Source organism: Alligator sinensis, unplaced genomic scaffold (genome assembly GCF_000455745.1).
Source record: "Alligator sinensis unplaced genomic scaffold, ASM45574v1 scaffold349_1, whole genome shotgun sequence".
Classification (NCBI taxonomy): Eukaryota; Metazoa; Chordata; order Crocodylia; family Alligatoridae; genus Alligator; species Alligator sinensis.
The window spans coordinates 5,202,228-5,226,820 of record NW_005841856.1 but is presented as its reverse complement, the minus strand read 5'-3'; the positions used below and the strand labels follow the sequence as shown (position 1 = coordinate 5,226,820).

Genomic DNA, 24,593 nt, shown 5'->3' with positions numbered 1-24,593 from the left:
CCCGGCCCCCCGCCAGTGGAACAGTGAGCAGATAAATGCCTGGAAGGGGCTGCTGTGCCCCTGCCTGGCAGACCCCACCAGGGGTCTGTGCTGGTGGGACATGGGAGGGAGGGGGAATAAACCTCTTCCTTGCCCCCTTTGTTTTATGGGGTCTGCTGGAGCAGACAGCACAGTCTAGGCCAGGGCTGCAGAGCATGCTGGGGGACTCTGGTTTAACTTATCCCAGGAAGAGGTCTGGGACAGAAGTTTCATAAACCAGTTTGGCCTCAATCAGTTGAGCCTGATACTACATTCAACCAGGTTTATCTCAAACCGATTTCAGCCATTTTGAAACTGGTTTATGTGCAGTGAATTTCATGTTCTATTACAGGTTTCTGCTCACTTAAACCGGTTTATGTCTAACTTCTGTCCCTAGCCATAAAGGCCAACCACCGCTTAACCATAGATTCAGCGGGCACATCTTATCCCCCTGAGGTATGCAAAACTGCTATTTCAGGTAGTGCAGATTCGACCTCTGGGAACAGCATGCTGAACAGTTCAGTACAGGGTCTGTTTAACCCCTTCATATTCACACTGGTTTTATCATATGCACCTGCTGAGGACACGTGACAAGGTTTAGCCTAACGTACGTTTATCTTAAATATGCCATACAGTATATTTTGTTAATTTTTGCAATCTTTCTGCATAAAAAAGCAAGAGACAGAATTAAATTTTAGCTCTGCTTATACTGGAAGTATGCAATCCCTCACTTTTCATATATTTATCTGGTGAACCAATTTTAGGAATTACTCTCCTAGAAACAAGAGGCTCCCCCCTCCAAAAAAAAATGCTTTTTTTTTTTTTTAATATTGATATAATCCTTGCAGTTGCTACTTGGCAATGACCTTATGACAAGACATCACATTGTGAATTCTGAATACACAACTGACAATAAAAAGAACGTCCCCTGTTGTTACTTTCAGTTGGCCTTCAGATTTATAAGGCAAGTGAAAACTGCATGAAAGAATGCAATTTGAATCAAGAGGACACGAGACAGAATGAGCCCACATATGAACCGGGACTCTGTTCTCCCTATCCAAATTTTAATATCCTTCATTAATGCTAATTATACAATAACTACCAGAGGCAAAATATGTACCCTATACTTAAACCTGTCAGCAAAATTAATTAAAAAGAGGATTCCATAATATAAAACTATAAAATGCGATGAATTTTTAATTGTAAAGGCATTTAATTGGGCTTTACAAAAGAAAAAGAATTACATTACTCTTTGTTTTTAATCAGATTTCTGTTTCTCAAACACCATCTTTCTATCCATTTGTTTAAGTAAATTAAGTTTGAGAGAGGCTGTAAAATTATGATTCTGTAACATTCCATCAACTCGTACGATGTGTAGGACATTAATAAAAGCAGAAATATGTTGACCAAACATCCTGGCTGAATATAATAAGTAACATTTATTTTTTCATTTTAATTAGTTTTGGTGTTCACAAATGATGCAAGATCAACAGCCCTGGAAAAATGAAGTCCTCCATTTATCCAAAGAGCAGAAACCTCGAGGGCAGCATTGATGGAGACTGCCATTGTACCTCATTTCTGTCCTGAAAAGACCACGTTTTAGACTGAGAGGATAGTTCAGGAGCCGTGTCCATTATGTTACTGGTCTCTCTAGTGAGACTGTTAACAAGGGGCCAATTAGTGTCAATTTTGATGGTAGTTTTTTGTAATGTGGACACTTAGCCACTAAGAAATGGACAGAGATCACGTACTCCCTTCACATTAGTCATGTACCAGCCGTCACACGGTTATGAATTTCAGCCACCAAAGGTAGATTCTAGTCTCCAAGGTGCAGTGTCTTGTTCCACTGAACATTTCATTGTGCAGTAGCAAAATTTTCAAGGTACATGACAATTCATATCAGACACCTGGTACTAAAGTCCACTTTTATAACTGGAATAGAGTTAGAGGATTGCAGCACTATGACCTTGATTTCTGTAGTGTATTAGAAATGCCAAGTTGGACTACATTGCTCTTAGTAACCACTCCTCGGAAAAAAATATCTACTTGCATCTAAAGCCGACTGCTACAATGCTTTATCAAAGCTATAGGTAAATAACAACAAGAAGTCAGCAGCAAACCAGGATTTTCCATTGTGTTTATTCCTAGTGTTGACATTACAAAGCTGCTCTCTTTAACCGTATGACTCCTATTTGACATTTCTGTAAGCACTGTACAGCTTAAACCTTGCACGGTGTTTTGAAAATTTACCCCTATGCCTCTTTAAAATGTCTTCAGCCAGTGACTTACACTGCGCCAAGTGAGCTAATGCGTTCTACTATTACAATTTAAGAATGTATTGGGACTTGCACATAAGCTGCTCCATCATAGTACCGTATACAGTCACTGTTTCTTATCATTCACGGCATGCCCGAGACCTGAGAATATAGTGCTTTGACTGTAAGCAGTACTGAAATGGTAGAAAACTCACCCTACCTTTATTAGTGCAGTAAAATTTGGTTACTTTAAAAAAAGCACTCTGAATTGGCAAGGGATTTTTTTTTTCCCCGGGAAACTCAGAAGTGAAAATACCTACAGTTTTGTGTGGTTTTGCTATTTTGTGATATGTCACCAACTCTTGCACCTGGGCAAGTTATTCAGATCTCACCTGCTTACGCAGAATCTGCTATTGTAAGTAATGGAGTAATGTGAAGAGATGTTGTGCACTGTCTGAATGCACTATTTTATTTGTTTTCTCTTGGTATGGGTTTTTTTTGCTTTTTTTTTATTTTTTTTTACAGAATGCATTGTTTGACACAGAATAACTGATTACATTAGAGAGATGCAGAAATTAAGTCATATCTAGTTCCACCAGTTACTTATGGAATTTAATAATCAATTTGTTAGCATATGATGCAAAACTATGTTCTGTCAAGAGTACTGTGAACTGGCTGTGTGCAGCAGGAGCTACTTTCAAGGGAATTAATTACTGCAGATTTGCAAATGGAAGGATAATATTTTCCAGCAAACGCAGCCTGTGCATTAGGAGGTTAAACAAACACTCTCCAAAATGTCAACACAATTCTTGGCTTTGGTATTCTCCCATTTCAAATGCAATGAAATAGTTAACTCAGAATATTATGCAAAGGGAATACTGCTCAAATCTTCCCAGGAAGCAGAATGTCACACCATCTGGGGCGCTCCTCAAGTGATTTGAAAAGTTCACATTGTTTGGAATTGTACAGACATTCAACAGAAGAGGCCCTGCTATATCCCCAAAGCCTCATAAGCAACTGTAGACCTATGTCATACCTCCCCCCACCAAAAAAAATAAGAAAGAGGCAAAGCTCTGTGCCTTCTCCCCTACCACAAAAGAACCAAAGTCACATCCACAGCACTTTTCCATTGCAGAGTTCCGAAAACTGCTTCTAAACCAGTGTCAGAAACTGGCATCACTTGCTACAAGGAAACATCCTATTCTAGAGAGAAGATCCCCTGCATCCCGGCTACTCTCATGGGCCAGCAGGAACAACGTGCCTACCACGGGACCAGAAGCATCATGTCCACCCTCCAGGAATCCAGGTCATTCATAAAACTTGAAGTCATGATAGAAAACTGACCCACCTGATGTGACACTAATACACATCTTTCCTGAGTGATGATGACAAACATCAAACAACACTTAAAAAATCCTACTAACAGTGTGTGTCAAGGGAATCTGTTACCTACTGAAAACCACGCAATAGTCTCAGCAGTACTGAAGGAATCAGTGTCTGATACTGGTGACTTCATAAACTAATACTTAGTGTCTAACTTCTCTCTTCTAAGAAAGTTGATTGAGAAGTTTGCAAAAAATAGTCTCCCATGCCATCTGTTAGCTGACAGTCTTCTGGATGCCTGTCAGACAGGCTTCACTCTAAGGCAAGCTACAGAGACAGTATTTGTAGCCCTGATGGATGACCTCCTCCTATTCACAGGCAAGGGAAATGCATCCAAACTCATCCTGCTGGACCACTTTCCAGAATCTAATACTGTTGATCAGCAATTATTCCTGCCCCCACTTCCAAAGGTCAAAGGGAAATGCACTAAAATGGTTCAGCTTGTTCCTTTCAGTCAAAAAACTCTGAGCATTGTTATGAACAACTGTCCCTCTGCATCCAGAAGCCATTGCCTATACCGGGCTCAGCCCTCACCCCCACATTATGCAGTACTTCTACAAAACACTGACAACAGAACTGCCCGAAAAAAAATATGAATGAACACAGGTAGTATTATGTTCAGAGCTAAATGCTAAGCTTGACCCTTTAAAACTTTTCCAGTAAATTCTTCTTGCATACAAATGATCACACATAAGTCAGAAAATATTAAGTAACTTGTTCATGTCCTCCTGTAAAGGAAGAGAAAGACATCGATATTCTTTGCGGATAAAACACTGGCATAAATGTTGCGACAGACGGAGAAGACAGACCTACTTTTCTGCTCCTGCGGTGAGGAGGAAGCTTTTTTCTTCTATGAACATAAATTTAAAAGTTCAACATTTGAATAAAGAAGTTAGATCCCACACAAAGACAAGAAGTTGGGAAGTAGTTCTTAACACACATGTAATGTTATCCCACACTTGACCTTTCTAACACCTACTCCACCCTCCGAACTCGTACAGAAATTATCCCAAAGTGGGGTATTACTGTAAACTCAGACATGAGTTTCCCAAAGGTTAGAAATGAAATAAGAGAACTAAGAGACTGTTTAATTTGTTGACATGCCGTGTCTCTCACACTTAACTGCGTCACATGTTGCAAATGTGATATGCAGTGTTAGAAATACTAGGTCTCAGAAATGCTTCCCCCACACACCGCATTTGGCCTTCCAAAATATAAATCTCATTTCTTTGATACTAAGCTACTATAAAAAAAAGTGAAGGCCAAGGTAAGCTTCAACTTCTTTTTCTAACGACCTACTCCAGAGAGTACCATGGACAAATGAAAAAAATGTACTGAGTTAAGAAGCAGGAAAGTGGGAGGACCAGCTGTGCATCAGCTCTTCCACTGTAATTTTTTCATATGTTCACTTCTAGTCCATGGTTAATGGAAGCAAAGCCCCTTATTAAGCTGCCGCTGTCTGGCTTCCACTTGCAAGACAGAAACAGGTATGCAAGACGGCTATCATGGAGCAAGTGATGCAAAGTAAATCTTCCCCCCCTCCACCTTGGGATAACAGTTCACTCCATCACCACTTAAGCTTGTCTGGCTGGTGGGATTTGCAGGAAGTTGCTTCCCTGTTCCCCTCTTGTTAAGGTCTCAAGTAAGACATAGAAGGACTGACCTAGGCTTATCAAAATCACCTACCTGGGACTCCAAAGCCCTGACCCTTATACCGATTTCCAGCTGTACCTCAGATTTCAGCAGTTCTGAAAAGGCTTATATCATCCAAGTATACCAGTATGACTGATTTCTTTTTTCCACTGGGATCCCGAAAGGGGCACTTCCTTATTCTCAGGCATTGTAACTGTCTTGGATTGTGTCCCACAAGGTTATAACCTGAGCCTCAGTTATACCTCTGTTTTAGCAAATATGACCTTTAGGGTATTGACACTAGGGGCCTTGTTGTACGGGACACTAAGCACTTGTTTTAGTTACATCATAGTAAGCATTAGCAGCTGTACTAAAAGTAGAACATGTTCTGGGCAGTCGCACGGTAATGTTTACTACAATATCTTATGCACAGCTCGCTGATTGTCGGTCCTAGTCTGATACCACACCAGAGTCTTGAACTGGCACCTGTGCAGTGCCAGGGCTGGGAATGATTATCAGCTGACTGTCAGTCCCAACCCTGGCACCATACCAGAGGTTCAAGACTATGGTGACATCTTGAATCTTGAACCCCGGCACCGCACAAGAGCTGGTTTATGACTCCAGTGCGGTGCTGGCGCTAGGACCACCAATCAGCAAGGTGTGCTCATTAGCCCCTGAGGTGGTCCCACAACAGCCGAATATATGGTACTTAATACAATCTGAAGAAAAGTCCTAACTTTGTTATGAGATGACTGCACTTAGCACATATTTTACTGCTTGAATGCACAGACACTCACGCTTTAAACATAGTTAACGCATCTTAAGTGCAGCACGAGACATGGCCCTAACAAGAAGCATCAGTCTTGCTTTTCACCTAACTATGCCCCCTTAAGGCAGCATTTCAAACCAAACTCCGGATCTGAGAAAAATCCATGGATTTTTTTTTACCAAATAGTTTGCCCATGTGGGCAATCCATGGATCTGAGAAACAATGGATTTTTTTCACTCCACCTGGTCTTGTACAGCCATGTCCAAAACACATCCTACCACGAATGAAAGCCTGAAATTGAGGCCATCATACAGAAGGGTCCTACAATACAGTGTCAACCAGCTCCTTCATCTCAATCTTCATCTCGCTATCCTTTACACTCGTTTTATTTTTTTAAGGGAAAGATGTAGGGTGTGAGGAAGACAAGGTGTCCTATCTGATAACTGCTTGCAGCCTCTGTTGTGAGCCCTACCATTTTTCACATTGGTCTGAGCTTCTTTGTAAGTTGGAATTTTGCCTTTTCCTTCCTCAATGGTTATTGGAGGGGAAAGAAGGGGGCCCACTCTCTTTCCCCTTTCTTCCTCTCTCAGACCCCAAGCCCTAATGCAAGCCCTCATCTTCCATCTAACTTTGTTAGATTTCATCTGCCTCTCGCATCCCAAACAGTGAGGAAGAGGAGGAGGAGGACGAGGACAAGGAGGAGCATCTCTTTCTGTCTGCTGCCTGGAAAGGCAGAAGCAGAAAGTGTCCAGTGTCTGGCAAATTTTGCTCTGCTGTTACAGGCGCTCACCTGAGAAAGTTTTCCACTTGTAAGTGGACAAGTGCATTTTTTCAAACCCTGATTGCAATTCATTATTTATACACATCTACAGGCAGTATGTATTAGGCATAAACTAGCTGTAAGTGCACAGTGAGCATTCATTTCTACAATAATTATGGAACGATTTGTTGTTTCAGCAGATGCGTCAAGATGTACAATTTTTACCCACATGGGCAACTATTTGTTAAAAAAAGAAAAAAACTTGTACATAACAGAAGTAGTTATTGAACATTTTTGTTAAGAATATGACACACCACATGGAGAACAGCAAAGTCCTCAGATAATGTTTTCAAAACCAGGGTTGATCATTCAAACAATAAAATATTTCATGCATTTTGAACATTTCACTTGCCAATGACAACTCCTTCCTCTGTTTTGCCTAGAGATATATGGAGCTGTAATAGAGTTCACAAAGCCCCCAGCAGCTGCATGCTGCCATTCAGACCTGAAAGATTCCATGTCATGATAAAAATTAATGTACTCTGACATCCTCTGGGATTTTTTGTGCCTTGGGAACAGCTAATGAAGAAATACAACCTTTCCAGAGCACAACACAAATTTTTGGATTCCAAAATTAAGACACATGTGGTATATGTGTGGCCTGTCTAATGTCAGCAGTAAAGCATCCATGCCTATGTGCCAAAAAATTCTGCCTCAATGTGTTAATTATCTCCTGTATAACGCCCTTATACTAAATATACCACGTACATTTAATACATGCATTAATTACTTTTGCCTATTATGAAAAGGAAATATCAGTTAAATATACATACTATTTTTACCCATTAAGCTGTAAAGCTATGGAATACTATTTTAGTCGCAGAAAAATATGTTTTAATGGAGCATATTAAATCATGAATACTTTACATGCTTGTGTACCCAAGATGGCCCTCAGAGCTGGTGAAAAGTCGTGGAAAAAGACAGGACCCTTTCTAGGGAGTTGGTTACTAGGGACTTATTACCTGGCCTGGCTCATGGAGTAGATCTCAAGATCTCAATGGGATACCTAGGCTCTCAGAGTGCCTGGGGAAGTAACAAGATCCTGGAAATGGGCTCCAAAACACCCACACGGTTTATCAGGGAATCATGTGAAATCAGCATATTCAAAATGTCCCTGCTGAGAGCTAGCCAAGCGGGAAACACAAAGGGCAGAAATGAGTCTTAAAATCTGCTACTCAGACCTGACTCAGTGCTGCTGGGAGGTGCTTCCCTTCACTTAGGATCCAGAGCCCAGATCCCTCTCCTAACGATTGGAGCCTCTCACATTTCCTTTAAAGAACTTTCCAAGTTCGTTAATGGTGGGGATGCCAAAGCCCCTCTTATTATACAATAGTCTCATAGGTACAGAACTCACCCATTAAAAGGGAGACCCAGGTTTAATTCCCTCTTCTGCTTGAAGGGATTCAAGTCCTTATCTCAGACCAGTGATTTAAACATTGAGCTAGGGGTGAAGACCAAGTTGGGACACCTTGCATACCTCCTCCTCCTCTTGCAACTGGGCCACCACGCAGCAAAGAGGCACTTCCTTTGAAATGTGTCAACACCACTCGCTGTGCTGAAACTTTGGGCAAATATCTTACCAGCAACAGCTTCAAATTTCCTTTTGGCACCAAAGGCAACGTTGACCTTGGCTGTACTGAAGAGGAGGCAAAACTCATTTCAAAAGAACGAGGTCTCATTTTTCATCCTTCTCTTTATTTTCAAAGCCAAGGCGTTAGATATAGTCTGAGCCAAAATGCCTAAAGCTAGCACTAGGGTACTTTGAAAAGTAGAAAAAGGCCCTATAGCCTTAGATGTCAAAAACAGAAGACAAACTCTTTTCTTCTCTGTAATCTGATAAAGAAGCAGAGTCACCCTCCAAAGATAAGTGGGAAGTCCACACACTTTAGACAATACTGCTTTGAAAGTGCCACATAAGCATCTTTCTACCAAAATTTAAATTCAGGTTTTAAACTGACAGCAACTCTAGCACAATGGGGAAATCTTTTGTGTGTGTACAATTAGAACTAAATCTAGCATGCACTGTAAACTCTATACTCATTTTAAAACTGATTCTTACTTTTTTAAATAATATCTGTACCTATTTGAAGGGGTAAATATTTTTGCTGTCCCCAAGAATCATATCCCTTTCTATTACCTCTGCTCAAATTAAAAACAGTCTGGCAAGATCCTTGTGATCTACGCCTCTATGGAGAAGGTGGGACTCAAGTTTGAGAGGTTTGGTTTGGTTTTTTTTTTCCCTTTTATTTCAAAAATACTGATGAACAGTTTCTGGATCCACATGGCTTGACACACACACACAACCAAGAGGGGGTAATTGTGTAGGAGAGCTTAGGAAAGAGGAAACATTTATTCAGTAAACCAATCCCCAGGTCTTAATAAGGCACAATACCACCACATGAAAATGTTTCACCCTAATTTTATTATGTATGTTTCAAATGCAGTCAACCTTTGATCTTATTTAAATTTAAGATATGTGCTGTCTGCAACAGTAACTTCTCAACTATGAATTTGTTTGCATATTTAAGTCAACCTGGATACTTTTTAGATGTCTCTTAAAATGTACTGCGTTGGCTGGAACACAGCTTTGTGTCTGAGTGGCACTGACAGGATGCCAGCCGTATTTTAAGCTCAAAAGACAAATTTAATAGCTCCACTGTTACTAGTTCTAATTCACGGAAAGTATTTCTATAAATGCCAAAAAGCTTAACAGATTTTTACAGACTTATAAAGAAAATATATTCAAATTTCTGAAGTACAATACACTGTGATAACAATTGTATCTGGCAAGAAAATAATCTACTATAGAACTTCTAAGTGTTCTGGCATAATGTCACTGCTGGCAATTTATTCAACTCCTATATTCATGTTTTTTTCGGGTGTTAGGAATTACTTCCGCAACAACGTGCTAAAGATCTTACAGACTTTGTTTATATTTTTACTTATTAAATTATACTTAAGATTTCATTGTGCTTAAACGAATGAACGCAATCCAACAAGCATCCAACATGTCAACGGCAGCATGAAAAAAAATTCAACAAAGAAAGAGCAGTAGCATTCTGGGGCAAATTTGCAGGAGGTTCTGAAATCTTAATTGCACCCACAAGATTTCAGAGTGCGTCTGCTTGCGGCATGAAAAATGAACACGCTCACAGACTTTGAGGGCATATTAAAGGGAGGCCAACAGAAAATCTGGCCCTCCCTGTTCTGGGCCTGGATGGGGAAATAAAAGACTAGGTATTCCAAGTGCAGAATCATAATTCATAACTGCTGTCCTGCTACAATAGAAATGATTAACCAGTTAACATATGCCAAATCTTACCACAAAATATTCTAAGTGTAGGAAAATAGCTGCAGTGAGAATCTATGCATGAAAACAGGCTGCATAAGTCTAAAGTGTTACCATCAGCCCAGATATTGCTATTCCGGTAGTACCTGGTGAATGCTATTTTATACTTTGTAAATAAAATGAATTATTTCAGCAACAAGACTGCATTATTGTCTTTTTAATGTTGATAAAAATAGGTTCGATTTCCCACTGTTTAGCTCATGGCAGCTTTAATTTGAGCCACAGGGCACCAGGCAGCAGGCTTGAGGCATGTTGAAGATGCACCTCAAATTTCAGCAGCAGCATAACACTTACTGTCTGTTCCTGAGCAGAGAGCTCTTCCAGTGCTGAACTGGACAATGGTATTGTGCTGTGGACTGGCAGGTACTGTGGAACAACGAGGATAAATACTGACATGATAGAAAGCTGGTTTGCAAATGTTAGAGCCAAGGCATTAGATCACCCTGCCAATAACAGCAAAATGGTTTGGTCAAGCATGTGACAATCAAACCATGTTACGTGTTAGGAAATTAAGTTCTGCAAAATGATCCTCAAAACTACACTTCGGGAAAATACCATGGACCCAAACCCATCAAACACACTTAGAAAATAACCTTTGTCTACACACGTGTTCAGCTCCTGGGCCTGTGGGCCGGATTCAGCCTGCAGCGCTGTGTCATCTGGCCCACAGGGCTCTCCATGGGTTTGGAAATTTGGCAGCGGGGGAGTGGTGGCATTGCTCCCCTGCTGCCAAATTTCCAGACCTGTGGGGAGCCCCCAGCCCTGCCCACTGGATCGAGCACCTGACCCCAGCACGTGGGAACAGGCGGCAGTGCCCCAGGGCCCAATCCTGAACACAGGGCTCCATCCCCACTCATCTGGCCTGTGGGGATAAAAGCTTGAGCACCGCTGGTTCTTCTGCCAGGAGTTCTGGAGGCCGCCAGCAGCTGTCGCACCCCGGCAGCCCCTGAGTGCACGCACACCCACATATGACAAACTCAAAATTCAGCCAGCAAACCTCTGTTGCATGGACTAAGCCATAGATGCATACAGCGTGAATGACATATGCCTGCTCAGGCAGTAACTCGATAACGAGGAATTATGCAGACCACAATCCCTCGCATAATGCAGATGCTCACCCAGGGCCTCTGGATCTGGGAAATGGTAAACCAGGTCTTCTCTTCTGGCCACCATCTAGCAGGCATTTCAGTAAAATCCTGTAGCAGGACTGAAATGTGTTCACTTACCCTCCTACCAGTGTTAACACTTTCACTTTGAGGGAATCCTTTTGAAGAGAAAGGGGAAGGGCAGCCACTCTTCAGGCAGCGAGCCAAGGTTACCAGGGGATGTGCCATGCTATCTGTACTAACATTCAGAGACAGGAAAAAGCTGTGACTCAAACTGGGGAGTAAAATGAGTCAGTATCAATGTAAATCCTTGAGCTGGTTTTCCATGGGGAATTTCCTTCTATGAAACCTTTAGGCACACCCCATGGTTTAAATTCTTGGCATTTTTCAGTTCTTATAATTAGGGACCTAACAAATTCACGGCAGGAGTGGGCTGCACATCAGCTCCTTTAATCTCAAAGGTTTCCATTTGTGCCCCCCCCACACCCCACACTGATTGGTGGAGAGGCCCCGCTGCTTGCCACTCGCTCCTGATGGGCACAGAGGCAAAAACCAGTTTTAAATATGGTGCCATTTTTGCTAGTCACCACTGATTAGCCAAGGGGCCCTGGTAGCCCCACCGTTTGTTGCTGACCAGCCAGGAGGCAAAAACAGCGCCATATTTAAAACCATGGTTTTCGCCTCCCCGCTGATCAGGAGTGGGGTACATGGTGGCTCCTTTGATTTTGCAGATTCCCCCACGTGCCCCTCTCCCCACCCTCCGCACCATGTGCTGCTCACTCCTAATCAGTGGGGTGGTGAAAACTGTGGTTTTAAATATGGTGCTGTTTTCACCTTCCAGCATGGGTGACTGGTGCCTCCCAAGTCTGGGGGACGACCAATGGGGCACAACCAAGGTGGACTCCCCCAACAGCCAGTCAGTGACCGGGGGAGGGGAGTCCCCCACCAGCTGGCTGGCAACCTGGGCGGGAGGGGGGTCCCCAGCACCCAGTTGCCAAGCGTGCCAGCAGCACAGCAATGGCTGAAGTGCCAGCACTTACGTATTCTGCCACCGGCAGAGCCAACTAAGGGGGGCAGTAGCGCTCTCTGTGCCCCCCTATCAGCTGGAGTGCTCACTGTCAACGGGGGCACCAGCGCTCGGGGGGGGGCACATGCCCCCCCGTGCCCCACCTACGTATCACCTATGCCTCCTGGCTGGTCAGCAACAAACAACAGGGCTGCTAGGGCCCCTTGGCCAATCAGTAGCGAGAGACAAAAATGGCGCCATATTTAAAACCATGGTTTTTGCCTCCCTGCCCACCAGGAGTGAGTGGTGTGCCTTGGGGCCTCTCCACCTATCAACCACGTGGAGGGCGCACAAAGGAACCTTTGAGATTAAAGGAGCCGCTGCACAGCACACTCCTGCCGTGAACTGGGTAGGTTCCTACTATCAGTCCTTCTCTTGTGGGACAGTGAAGCAATCTGAGACACTGAGCGCACTCCAAGACAGACCTTGACCACAGATGAACTCCCCACTTAGTACGCGGGTGACAGAATTCTCCCCTCCCTTCCTTTCCATTACCTCCCCCAGACATGTAGGTGAATTGGCATGGGGCCCACTTCTCTCCCTTTAAAGTGATGCATTCATTGGAGGCAGGAAGTAGCGGAGTGTCCAGGGGGTCCCAAACCAGGATCTGGTGATTAATGTTCTGTCACTTATGCCTGGACTAGATCACATCTTTCAGAGCTGTGCTTTCAGCTGTCTGCATCAACTAGATTTGGTTCCCTTTTTCCCCAATTTGTTGGGATGACAAAAGCTAGAAATATTATGGTTTGCTTTTGTTTCTAATGAAAGCGGAGATTCTGTCGTGATCATACGATTCCCAAGGCTCAACACATACCTATGTTCCAGTGCTTTAATCTAAGCCTTCATGGGATTCAAATGTTTTGAAAAAGAAAAGCAGCTGCATTAACTTAGATATAAAAATATTTTTCCCTGTTCCCAGTCTCTAGGAGAACAAGAATTTTGCCTACTTTTATTGGAGTCTGGCAAACATTTACTAGCATATGCCAACGGATATCATAAGCCCAAACTGTACCCATGGTCAAGGCCATGGTATCTAACAAATATGAAAAGGAGCAAAATGTTGTTACTGAATCTTTCAGAAGCTTGATAAGTTGAAAATGAATTGCTTGCTTCCTCCTCTGACACAGAAAAACCTTCTTGGCTAGTCTATCAAACAGCTCCAATTTGTATTAAATGTTTTTTCCAGAGTAACTCCCTTTCCCCGTTTATTATTTATTTATGCTTGAAAAGGTCTCTCACTGCTCCCTCTGTTGCACCATTTGTTTTCTTAATATAGCCGGCACTCATTAAATACTTGCTGAGCAACGGATGACTTTTCTTCGTTTTTCACGTCGCCTCAGATTCTCATATATTTTGAAGAAGGTAAATCTCTTCCTGTCTCTCCCTCTCTCTACACTGCTTGATTTGTTACCTAGAAACTCTCAGATATCCACTCCAAGGTTGCTATAGGCATTGATGTTTCAGGTGTTTCCAAATCCTTTACTCCAGTGGTTCTATTTTAGATGCCACCCAGTATTATTCTCCAGGATCACAGACTGACCCCAAGAGGTAGAAAAGTTCATTTTATAGTCCCAATCAACAGGGGAGTAGCACTTGACAGCAACAGATGCTAGAGACCTCGGAAGCTGGTCACCAAAGCAATAAGAACTAAGAAGTTCGTTGAAGCCTATTTTTTATCTCCAGAAGTCTAAGAGGTCACCAACATAATAATACCAAGGACTTCATTAAAATAAACCCATGGTGGGAAATAAGAATTTTAAAAAGAAGCAAACAGTTCCCTATTGTTCCATCAATTGATAGTAACAGGGACGGGAGATAAGAAAAATACTTTTTCTGACTCGGGGCCATAGTCAGGAAAGGCATTGGAAAAACTGCTTCTCGGAATTTCTCTTTGTTTCCCAGTATTGCATACACATCGAATTAGATTTGCTCTCCCAACATTTCTTATTTCCTAATTGCCAGCACTGAAAGATCTATTTGGTACCTGAAAACTGTGGCTGTCTTGCCTGAGACACCCTTGCCAACCATAAAAATCTCAGAACTCAGCTATTACTTCTATCAGCATCATAAAAGACTTTTCTCTTTCATATTTCCTGTCTGCCACTCTACCATCAGTGCAGCACCAGGAATTCAAGAAACAGGCATTCTGTGAGTGTACGTGACACCGCGTCCATCCCCTGGCACAGAGTCCTGATTAGTACGCTGGAAATGCTGGATAGGGTGTGCCAGCCCTGGTCCCACCTTTTTCTACACGTATATGTAAAGTGAGAGATATAGTCGACATAGGAAAGCTACTTGCGCCCTTCAAAGTATGAAGGATGGGTCAACCACCTACCCCATAGATTGCAAGAGCTTGGAGGGAGGGCAAAGACTGCTTCTACGATTTGTACAGAAACTAATGCAAAGGGTAATTTGACGGGGGCCTCTGGACACTACTGCAATGCAAACAAACAAGCAGACAAAAGCAATTAGTGTACCGATTTGTGTTGGAAGACACACAGAGCAGGCATTGTAGTAACAAGATGCTACTGCTACATAATTGCTTTTCTGACCATACCCAGACTCAGTTTAAATCACAGAAATCAGGGATGGAAAGACTTATTAGGTCTTCTAGTCCATTCCCCTGCCAGTGCAGATGACTGTAAGGAGGTAACTGCTCTTCTGCATCAGATAAAAAAAAAATCTATTGCTCCAGGCAGCATGTGGGGTCTGGCTTCCATCCAGCATCACAGTTTAAACAAAAATATTGCTAGAAGTTCATTTTGGTCAAAACCCCACAAGTCTCATGACAGATGCAGACCTTAGGCTTTCCTGTAATAGTTGCAATAATCTTGCCAGACACACACGCACGCACGTATGCATGCACGTATGCACGCACACACACGCACCTCTCAGCAAAAGCTAAGGATGAAAATATCTGAAAGCAAATCTAAGGCTAAAAACTGAGACCACGAGTATGTTACTACTAAGACTGTCCAAAGTGCTGTGCTAAAGAAAATAAAACAACAACAAAGCTTCCAACCTCTAAAAACACAGAGCCAAAGGGAGAGGAGTCAGCACTACTCATGCATTGTAAAAAAACAAAACTGACACAAGATTTGCATAGAAAAACTGATTTCACAGCTTTTCATTCTCCAGATGGCACTAGATACTCTTAGCCCTCCATAAATTTAGAATTGGTTATATTTCCCCCATGCAGGTTTCAAGGTGTATGCTAAACACCCTGGTCAGTTAGGGACCTTCTCAACTGACCTTCTATGCCATTTGCTTTGCTAAAAAAACATAGAGGAGTAAAATCAGAATACTTATCTGAGCTAACACAGTGAGAGTGGGTTAGTATTAAAAAAGTGGTAATGTTTCCACCACTTGTCATGATATTTTATACAAAAGAAAGTTTTAATATATGAAGATGTGATAGGATAAAAATATAATTACACGGGATTTTTGGCAGTGAAGTAACTGATGTTGGAACTCAGTTTTGACAGCTCTCTGAATCTAAAAGGCCTGTAAGTACTAAAATGTCATCTGTCTATCCATATGAGATTTAGCTTTGGCAGTATTTCAAGAGCAAAAAAATCATATATATAATTTTCCCTCTACATTTTTTTCAAAGCAATGTAAGAGGCCATATTCTCTTGAGAAATAGAGTAGGAGGCTTATGTTACAGAAACATTTGCAGAAAAAGAAAATACTGCTAGGTTTGAATAGGCACAACAATCAAACACAATTGGCCTAATTGTAGGTTAAAGCACAAGGGGTGGAATGTATTGAGAGTTCATATTTACAGATGCCAAATCATTTCTTTAAAATTTTGTGACTCGTTCTGCTCAAGCTAAACGAATCAAATGGCCTGGAAGTGTACCCGAGTTTCTCAATGCAAGTTGGCCTATTAAAGGAACTGATTACCAGCCTTAACTTTCAACTTTTATTGCTAACTACTTCACAGACCACTTTGGAAAATGGAGCGCCTGGCCCATAGGTCCATTTTTTTAAATGCTTAAGCTGAGAGAGAGAGAGAGAGAGAGAGAGAGAGAGCACACATGAGAGCAGGCTCGGTAAGTGCTCGTTTCTGACCTCAGGCTGTCTTCCAAAACGGCAAAAGTTGTCTAAGCCATTTCTGATATATCTTAGCTTTGGCCTTTTTCAACAGCCACGGGAGTATCAGTGCCCCACGAGAGCTGGAAATATACAATCAATCAGACACCCCTAATTAATTTTCTGATAATGAAAAAATAAATATACTCTAACTGATGTAAAAACACGTACATTAAAAAGACCATTCGAGTCTTGTGAAAAAGCTGCGTTAATCTACTGTAGTTTCTGAGTCAATCCAACTGTGAGGAATTCCATCAATTGTGCTCAGCTGATAAAGACATTAAAATAACAAGAAGTTATGATATATAATCCTCTCTCTAAGTACTTACACATTCTTGGATTTGAATGCTTCAGCAAAGTGCTGCACACTGTGAAGAGAAGCGAGGTCTAAGGTCATTGCTTCTACCTTGGCTTTATGCTGGAACAAGAGAAAATAAAATAAAATAAAAAAAAAAAAAGATAAATAACAGCAAGTTTAGTTCACAGTATCGTGTTACAGTAAATGTGTTATGGAACATGTCTGATTCCCTTGGTTAACATTAGAAGCCCACAGCAAATATAAATCATCAAACTGAATGGACAAGCGCGACACTCAATGCCAAGTGCTGTATTCTAACTTTGTGGTTCTGCTAACACATATTGTATGCACGGTATACCGTTACATAACACAATGAATTCACACCCAACAGTTTTAAGGTTAATGTGATCTCCTCTTCCTTCCATTTGGCTAGTGGAATTTGTGAGGATGCAAATCATGAAATAAAAAACTAAAAAGCAAAGCAAGCAGTATTGTGTAAAATGATATGCATATTTAATGTACTATAACAACAGGGAAAATACACAATGGATAAATACTTTAAAACATTCAGATTTTAATTCAACCTTGCACATATTTGTCCTGAGACAGACTGTAGCAGCTGACAGAGAAGCAGGAAAAAAAAAATCAACATTTGTTCAGCAAAGAGTATTTTACACAAGTTTAACAGGGCTGCGAATGCATCTTCAGAGAAAACTGCTCATGCTCCTAAAGCCAACTTTCCAGAGAATGGAGCTAAAGACAACACTCCAAAAGGTGCAAGCTCACCAACATTTGCTAGTGCTATCCGTCAAAATGACCCTCAATATCATGCTCAGTTCAAAGTCCTTTGTCCGTACCTCAACCGAACTATTTTGACTTCAAGACTCTGTGAAAAACAAGGCAAAAATGTTCCCTTGTGGCCAAGAGCCCTTGCAATCTCTTTTTACTGGAGAACATGAAGGATGATGGGCATGCCGGTGCTTAAATTCAAGCAGGCTGTGGCTCCTTTGAGCTACTGATGAAAAGTTTCTTTCCGACTTCCCAAAACTATTTTCTATCCAGAGTGATTCCCAACCTGCCTCCTATAAATACACAGAACTGCAATGGGCATGCTGATCATTAGCAGAAGTACAAGAAAGAAGATCGAACTTGGGGATACAGTGCAGTCATATGGGAACGTAATGTTGGATTGGAAAGACACTGGTAGCCCATGGGGGCGTACGAGTGATGGGCCTTACGAACATCAAAACGTGGTAAAGCGGGTGCGTTTTTTAGCAGTAAAGAGTAGATAGGAGAAAGCAGTGGTTCTCAATATTTTTAGACTCGAGGCACCCCCCATTACACTCAAGTCACCCTTCCATACTTTTTGTGAACTGAGCAGCACTCCATTTCAAAAACTAACGTATCTAGTACAGTGCCCACCACCTTGCAGAGAGGCAGTATTGGAGGGTGGGGAAACAGCCAAGCAGGGAAGAGCCTGTGTTTATCTGCTTATCTCCTTGCACCTGGCTTATCTGCCCACACCTTGTTGCACCCTTTAAAGGATCTTGTGGCTTCCCATGGTGCCCCGGCACCCTGGTAGAGAATCACAGGCCCAGAGGGACCTTTTTTCACAAGCAGCAGCAAACACAACTGCTTCCAACGTCTCCAGCTTCAAAACCCCGCGCTGACTTCCCTGGTTCACTTCCTTCTACCTTGCAAGCACCCATCCTGCCTATTACAAATAGGACTGCATGTGATCTCTCTCAAGTTCTTATGTCTCCAGTCTTATGGGGACAGCAAAAATATTAAAAAAATAAAACTAATATTTCCAATGGTCCACTTCCCAGCAGGCAATATGAGTTTCTTATGTTAGAAAGAGCTAAAAATAACTCTTTCAGAAACAGTCTTAACACTCTGCCCTCAAAAGTTGCACTTACAAAAACCCGAATTAATTCTACCCCACAGGTGATTATTTTTTTGTTCAAGATTCAGAAAGTCAGCGAGTCAGTGATAGCCCACATAACTCAATATTCCTCAGCTGCAACTCTTCTTCCACTTTACACTCCCAAGTTGTTTACATAGTAGACATTTGGGTTCAGTTGTGTTTTTCTTTTCTTTTTTTCCCCTTTTTTTTACTGAAACATTTTGCTATCTTTTCCAAGGGGAAAAGAACAAGAATGCTACAACCACAAGGACAGGAGGTCAAAAAACCTTCAAGTAGTTCAACAGACTAAACCACAAGCTGTCGGTTACTATGCTCCTGGGGATGGTGATTCAAGTCCACACACTGGTACTCAGGTAATGCTCTTGCTCTGGGCATCAGGTTTCCAGTTTCTGCTATTTATTCCAAGCATGGAGAGGAAGTGCCTGCAATATTGCAAGGCCAAAGGAAAAGCATGAGGTACCTCCAGTTTACCTTTACAAGCAGAAATTCACTGGAGTAATTAGACTAGATATACTGTAGGTGTACAATGGACAGTTTAAAAAGCACGAATAAAATATTAAAAATGACAAATGGCCAATTGTTATACTTAGATAGCAAATGCAAGCTACAAATACGGGTTTCTACTCTGCCAGTTCAACCAATGAACTGAGACCAGCATCTAATCACAATCCATTTTCCTCAGTCAGTACAATCAAGGACCCTGTATTTCAAACAGTTTAACTTACTTGCTCTTTTGCTGCTTTTTTAGGTTTGATAGACACAAGGTTAGAGAGAAAGATAAAAGTCAATGGAAACATTTCTGGAGTAATTCAAGGAGATATTTCCAAAATATCCCAAGTGGAAAAAATACATCTGAGTGCACGTGAGAGCTAAAACAACACAAAGCAAAAGATATTTTCTTCTATTTTTGCAAGATCAGAGCTGCTACACCACAACTGGCAGAAAGGATCATTTGAGACTGTGTATCAAATTAAGTACACATTTGGGGAGAGAAAACAGGCAGCACAACAGTTCAAACAAAACGAGCATCCCATGCCCATAGTTTTTTTTAATAGATTGGAATGCAGAAGAAAATCCTGAATAGAAAGAAAGATGGACAGTGGGAGAAGCCCCAGGAATGCAGCATTAGATATCCCAGTCAATCATATACTCAATACTTTTCACACTACATCTCAGCTCTAATCAATGTCCCGTATATTTTCATTTTAGCTTATTTTGACTAACGTTGCTCTGACACCTTCTTGTGCCTATGCACACCTCTTCCACCTTCTCCTCCCCACTGCTGCCCGATGAAAACTGGTTACTCGGTACGACGGTGACATCCTTCTGCAGTGAGATTATGATACCAATGACAACCTGGCCTATCAACCACCTTCCTCCATTTTTTCTTCTGATTTCATTTAAACACCACTATGGCAGGGCTTAAAAGATCCTAGCGGGGGTGTCAAAAGGAGTTTGATATATATATTTTTTTTTTCAGGGGGGAGAACAAAAATAACTGTGTTGCTCTATACCATCTACAGGAAATAACAGAACCAAGACCCACAGAACTGTAGCGTTTCCTGCACGTATGCCTAAATAAAAAGGCTAACCAACTGACTGTCACGGGAATTGGAAACACGGGAGCTCTCTCCAAGTGGTGAGCAATTAAGATACAAATGTGTTCACTACCCTTTTTGCAACCTTGGGCAACTTACTTGACTTCTCTGTCTCGATCACGTAGAACTGGGATAACAATACCCATCTCACAGAGGTTTGGGGAGGGTTATAAGAGGCATGAAGCACTAGAGAAATAGTTTTTTAAAACTTTCGACTCATCTTTTCTAAGTTATATAAATAAATAAAAAAAACAGGGCTACACACTTACCCGGCTAGCAATGTAAGACTATCAGCCGCACTGGTAAGTGCAGCCTTCTTCTACAGTAGCTCAGCATTATTTGTGTCATGCATAATGTTTTTCCTTTTTCTGCATGCATATGTAGCACGCATAATTACATTTATAAATGTACTAAAAGAGAAAACATATTTTTGCTAAAAGGCATCATAACTATAACTATAACCCACAGTCAGAACTGATTGTTAATGGCATGCTGCAAATTCTGATCTAATGTGTCATAATTTTATTATGCTGATGTCTCTCAGCATTCCACTTTACATATTTTCAGCACTGAATTATGCCTCATTTTATGTGGTGAAATCTTAAATGGGACTTGTCACTTTCCCAACTGCAAGAGACACTGGAGCTTAACACTGACATCATAACATTAATTCACTAAAGCAGAAAAGAAAGCTGCAGAAAAATGTTTTTATTTAATGAATCAATAAATGACATTACTGCTCCCTCTACTACTTAATTCTCAATTAAATAATATTAAAGGGAGACTGGATAACATAGGGGATTTGGAGCAGTTTAGGGAGTATTTCACCGGTAAATCACAGATCGCTACCTAACGTTTGACAGCCTGCACCGAATGAGCTGGTGCCTGAATACAGTTCTCAGCATACAGGTCTTTACTGATATCACCCAAACGGCCCCCGCTCTTTTTTTTTTAACCAGTCTAATTCTTTATGTCAATTGCAATAAAGAGGACGAGGACTGAACGGGCAAAATGTCTTGAGAGCTGTCCTCAGAAAAGACAAGGGGGTTGAATAGTATGAAACTTAAAAAGCTTAAACTGTTTCTCTGCAGAGTCTGACTAAAAATATGTCAATTAGTGTCCACGGAGGTGGCAGTCGGAGGGGAGAAATCTTGACCTTGAGGCTAACTTGTATAATACGGAGACTGCTAACGTGAACGTGTATTTCAGTTCGGCCACCAAACACGGTGACGCTAACTTTTCGCCCGCTGCTGTGCGGGGCCATATTGGAATCAATCACCACGGGGCTGCTCCCCTAAAATACACAACAGAGTGGTATTTTTCAAATGTGCACAGAAACTCCTTTCAGTAGTAAAAGGGAAAGACATTTGCTTTATTCTTAATGATTTTATGTATAGTTCTAAAATAATGTTATCAATATTTACAGATAATTGTTCAGCTGTTCTGAGGATAAATTGCCCTGGATGGGAGTGTACTTAGTTTTGCATGTAAGCTACGCCCAATATGCAGAAAAAAACTATTAAAAATGCTTAAATATAATTGGCAATATTTTTCACTCTTGCTAGAAAAACGCCTATTGAGCCAGAAACTAACAAAAGAGTGAAAACACCCACGAAGCAAGCAATCTCACTATATGCAATGTATTTGCTTTACAGCTTAAAAACTGTTTAAAAATGAACACTGCATGGTACAGTAGCTTGGCAGTAAACATGATTGTGCATTTATGTCTTGGTATTGAAGAAGGAGCCCTTTTTCATAGTGAATTTTTCATTCTAATGTAAGTGATGATTTACGTTAAATATAGGTAAAGCATGGTTACATTTTCCTGAAGGATTGCAAGGAAGTGAAGAGCAGTACAATAAGTTGAAGCATAAAAGCTTTCTCTGTCATAATATTTATTATAATGGCATATAAAATAGCTGAAATAAATAATAGATGACTAAAGGTAAATTCATATGATAAAGAATCCTTCAGCAGACACCATTACTTCTGACTGCTCTGGTTTTATACAGAGTTGAAGACTCTTAATAAATATGCTGTAGCCCCTATATCTTATATAAGTACTGGAAAAAATTGAAGATGTACTTAAAAGGCAACATAGTGGACATCGGCTAATTTACTGTATAATTATATCCTCAAAGGACATGGGTGTATATATTTTACACGTTTAAAAGCCATGTTCTCCAGGAAACTTAGGAAGCAAATCACTAATAAAAATATCTGACTTTGGCTGACAAAATAAATATCAAATAAATAAATATCAAATAAATATCTGGCTGACAAAATAAAAAGTACTTTAGAGGGCAAAACCTTGGAATACAAGTAGCTCTGAATGACTAGCATACACATCTTCGCAAAATTAAACAGCGCCTATTAACTGAGAAACAGGCAGCCTTCAAGAATAAAAGAATCCTAGGAGGAACCAGAAGAAAGGTATGTGAATTACCCTTAAAGTATGTAAATCATTAAAACTCAAAGTATAGCTGACAACATCCTACATTATAAGGAAGCAGAGACAAAATAAATCCAAATTTCAATTGTGAGGACAAAGCAAAGATAAGCTTAGAAGCATGTCTGACAATTTGACACATGGCTTATGATAGTCAACAATGACCAACAACAGGTATTACTGATGGAGAAATATAACAAGGAAAATGCTTTCATTCTGGTTCAAGACTGTAAATATGATTGTCCCTAATGTATGCAACATATGGCTTGGGGCAAAACTATATTTATGGAATGCTAGCTTTATACTCTCATGCATATATTTTGAATGCTATGAAGTTAGCACTCAAGGTAGCTGAACGGGACAAATGAATCAAACTGCTTCAAGAATAACCTAAGACATATATAGGGTGTTTTAAGAATAAGTTTCTCCACTACATTTGAGATAGCTTATTGATGTCCATTAGAAGCCATTGTGAATGGAACAATTTTATAGTTATATTTCCTTTCTGTTTCCTTCTGCCTCAGCAATTTCTGCAAAGCACATTTTCTATTTTGAGTCTTAAGTTATATATGCACAAACACTTTACATGTGATGCAAAAACAATTTCCTCACCATTTTCCGCATTTATTTAACTAACCACTTAACTGAGCTCTGCAAGGGAATAATAATTAGGGTTACTACTTTTTGCAGTTATGCTATAGCAAGGCCTGAACGTGTTTAGTTGTTTGAATGTTCTGTTTAAGAGAAATTGGTCTCCTCTTTCTTTTATTTTTTTAACATTAGAACTTTGGCCGCTTGCGTTTCTTTTTTCAGGATGAGATTTCAGTGCAAACAACTTGCTCAAAAGTGGCAATGATTTCAATTCCGACTGTTCAATTTGATTTTGTGTTGAAAATGCGTGCGTTACATTCTTAATTAAATGGTTAAGAAAAAGGCCACCTTTGCTAAAAATTGAAAATTGCTACTGAAGTCAATCAACAACTTTGAAAGTTCATACACAAATTTAAAACCTTGCACAAGTCCAGCAAAATGTTCCAAATATTTCTAGGTAGTAAACAAGCAGGGGGAAAAAATACAAAAAAAGTTCACTTTTTCTTTATAGATCATCAAAAAATAACAAAACCCCCTCCCCCCCCAAAAACCCTATACCCTTTCCCCTACTTTTGCAGGTCACTAACAGCCATACACTAATACTGTTATGAATCTTTTTATATTGCAGTGCAAGGAGATACTTTCTATTCTGAATCCAAATCATGAGCTTTGCAACACAGGAAATAAAGATCCTGATCCTCTAAGCTTGTCAATGTTAAAATCCTGAGACTGGTAATATTTTATTGTTACTTTTAATTTACATATTTATTTTGATCAGGAAAGCCTGCATTTCCTGGATCAATTTTCAATAATCCTGTCAAATATGATTTCATGCTTAAAGAGAGCTTTCAAAAAACCTGATTTCACAAGTCTCAGCACAATGCTGGGGACTTGACTGTCCAAGATGATTAAAACCAAATTTTCATCCCAAAGGCGGATCATCTGAAATGCAAACCGATCGCCTGGTTATCCACTGTCAACGCAGCTAAAGTTTGTACTGTATGTGGCAGGCAAACATGAGGGACACAATTATCTTAGGACTCTTAGGGCTACTGGAAGTCCTTGGTCCTTGATTGTCTGCATTCTCATAGTCTGACCCCTTCTCAAAAAGACACCTGTGATGAACAACAGATCCCAAAAAATGAAAAACAACTTTGCTTGCCATGTTTTCCATCTGTTTCACCTTTTGGCCCAAAGCTGCAGGTCCTCCAGCTACGCTGGGAACCGTGCTAGAGCC

The 24,593-nt window shown here is 40.8% G+C and overlaps 1 protein-coding gene and 1 long non-coding RNA gene across 2 annotated transcripts in view; one reads left to right on the top strand and one right to left on the bottom strand.

Annotated features, from left to right (window-relative positions):
* The window catches only part of WWOX (WW domain containing oxidoreductase), a 219,741-nt gene that overhangs the window by 52,373 nt on the left and 142,775 nt on the right, over positions 1-24,593 (bottom strand). Inside the window, exon 6 of the mRNA XM_006016430.2 lies at positions 16,823-16,911. Coding sequence (XP_006016492.2) covers positions 16,823-16,911 — 89 coding nt within the window. The remainder of the gene's footprint in view (positions 1-16,822; positions 16,912-24,593) is intronic.
* Positions 20,286-24,593, top strand: part of LOC112551735 — a 4,659-nt gene continuing 351 nt past the window's right edge. The window contains exons 1-2 of the long non-coding RNA XR_003096042.1: positions 20,286-20,357; positions 23,985-24,088. This is a non-coding gene — a long non-coding RNA (uncharacterized LOC112551735). The remainder of the gene's footprint in view (positions 20,358-23,984; positions 24,089-24,593) is intronic.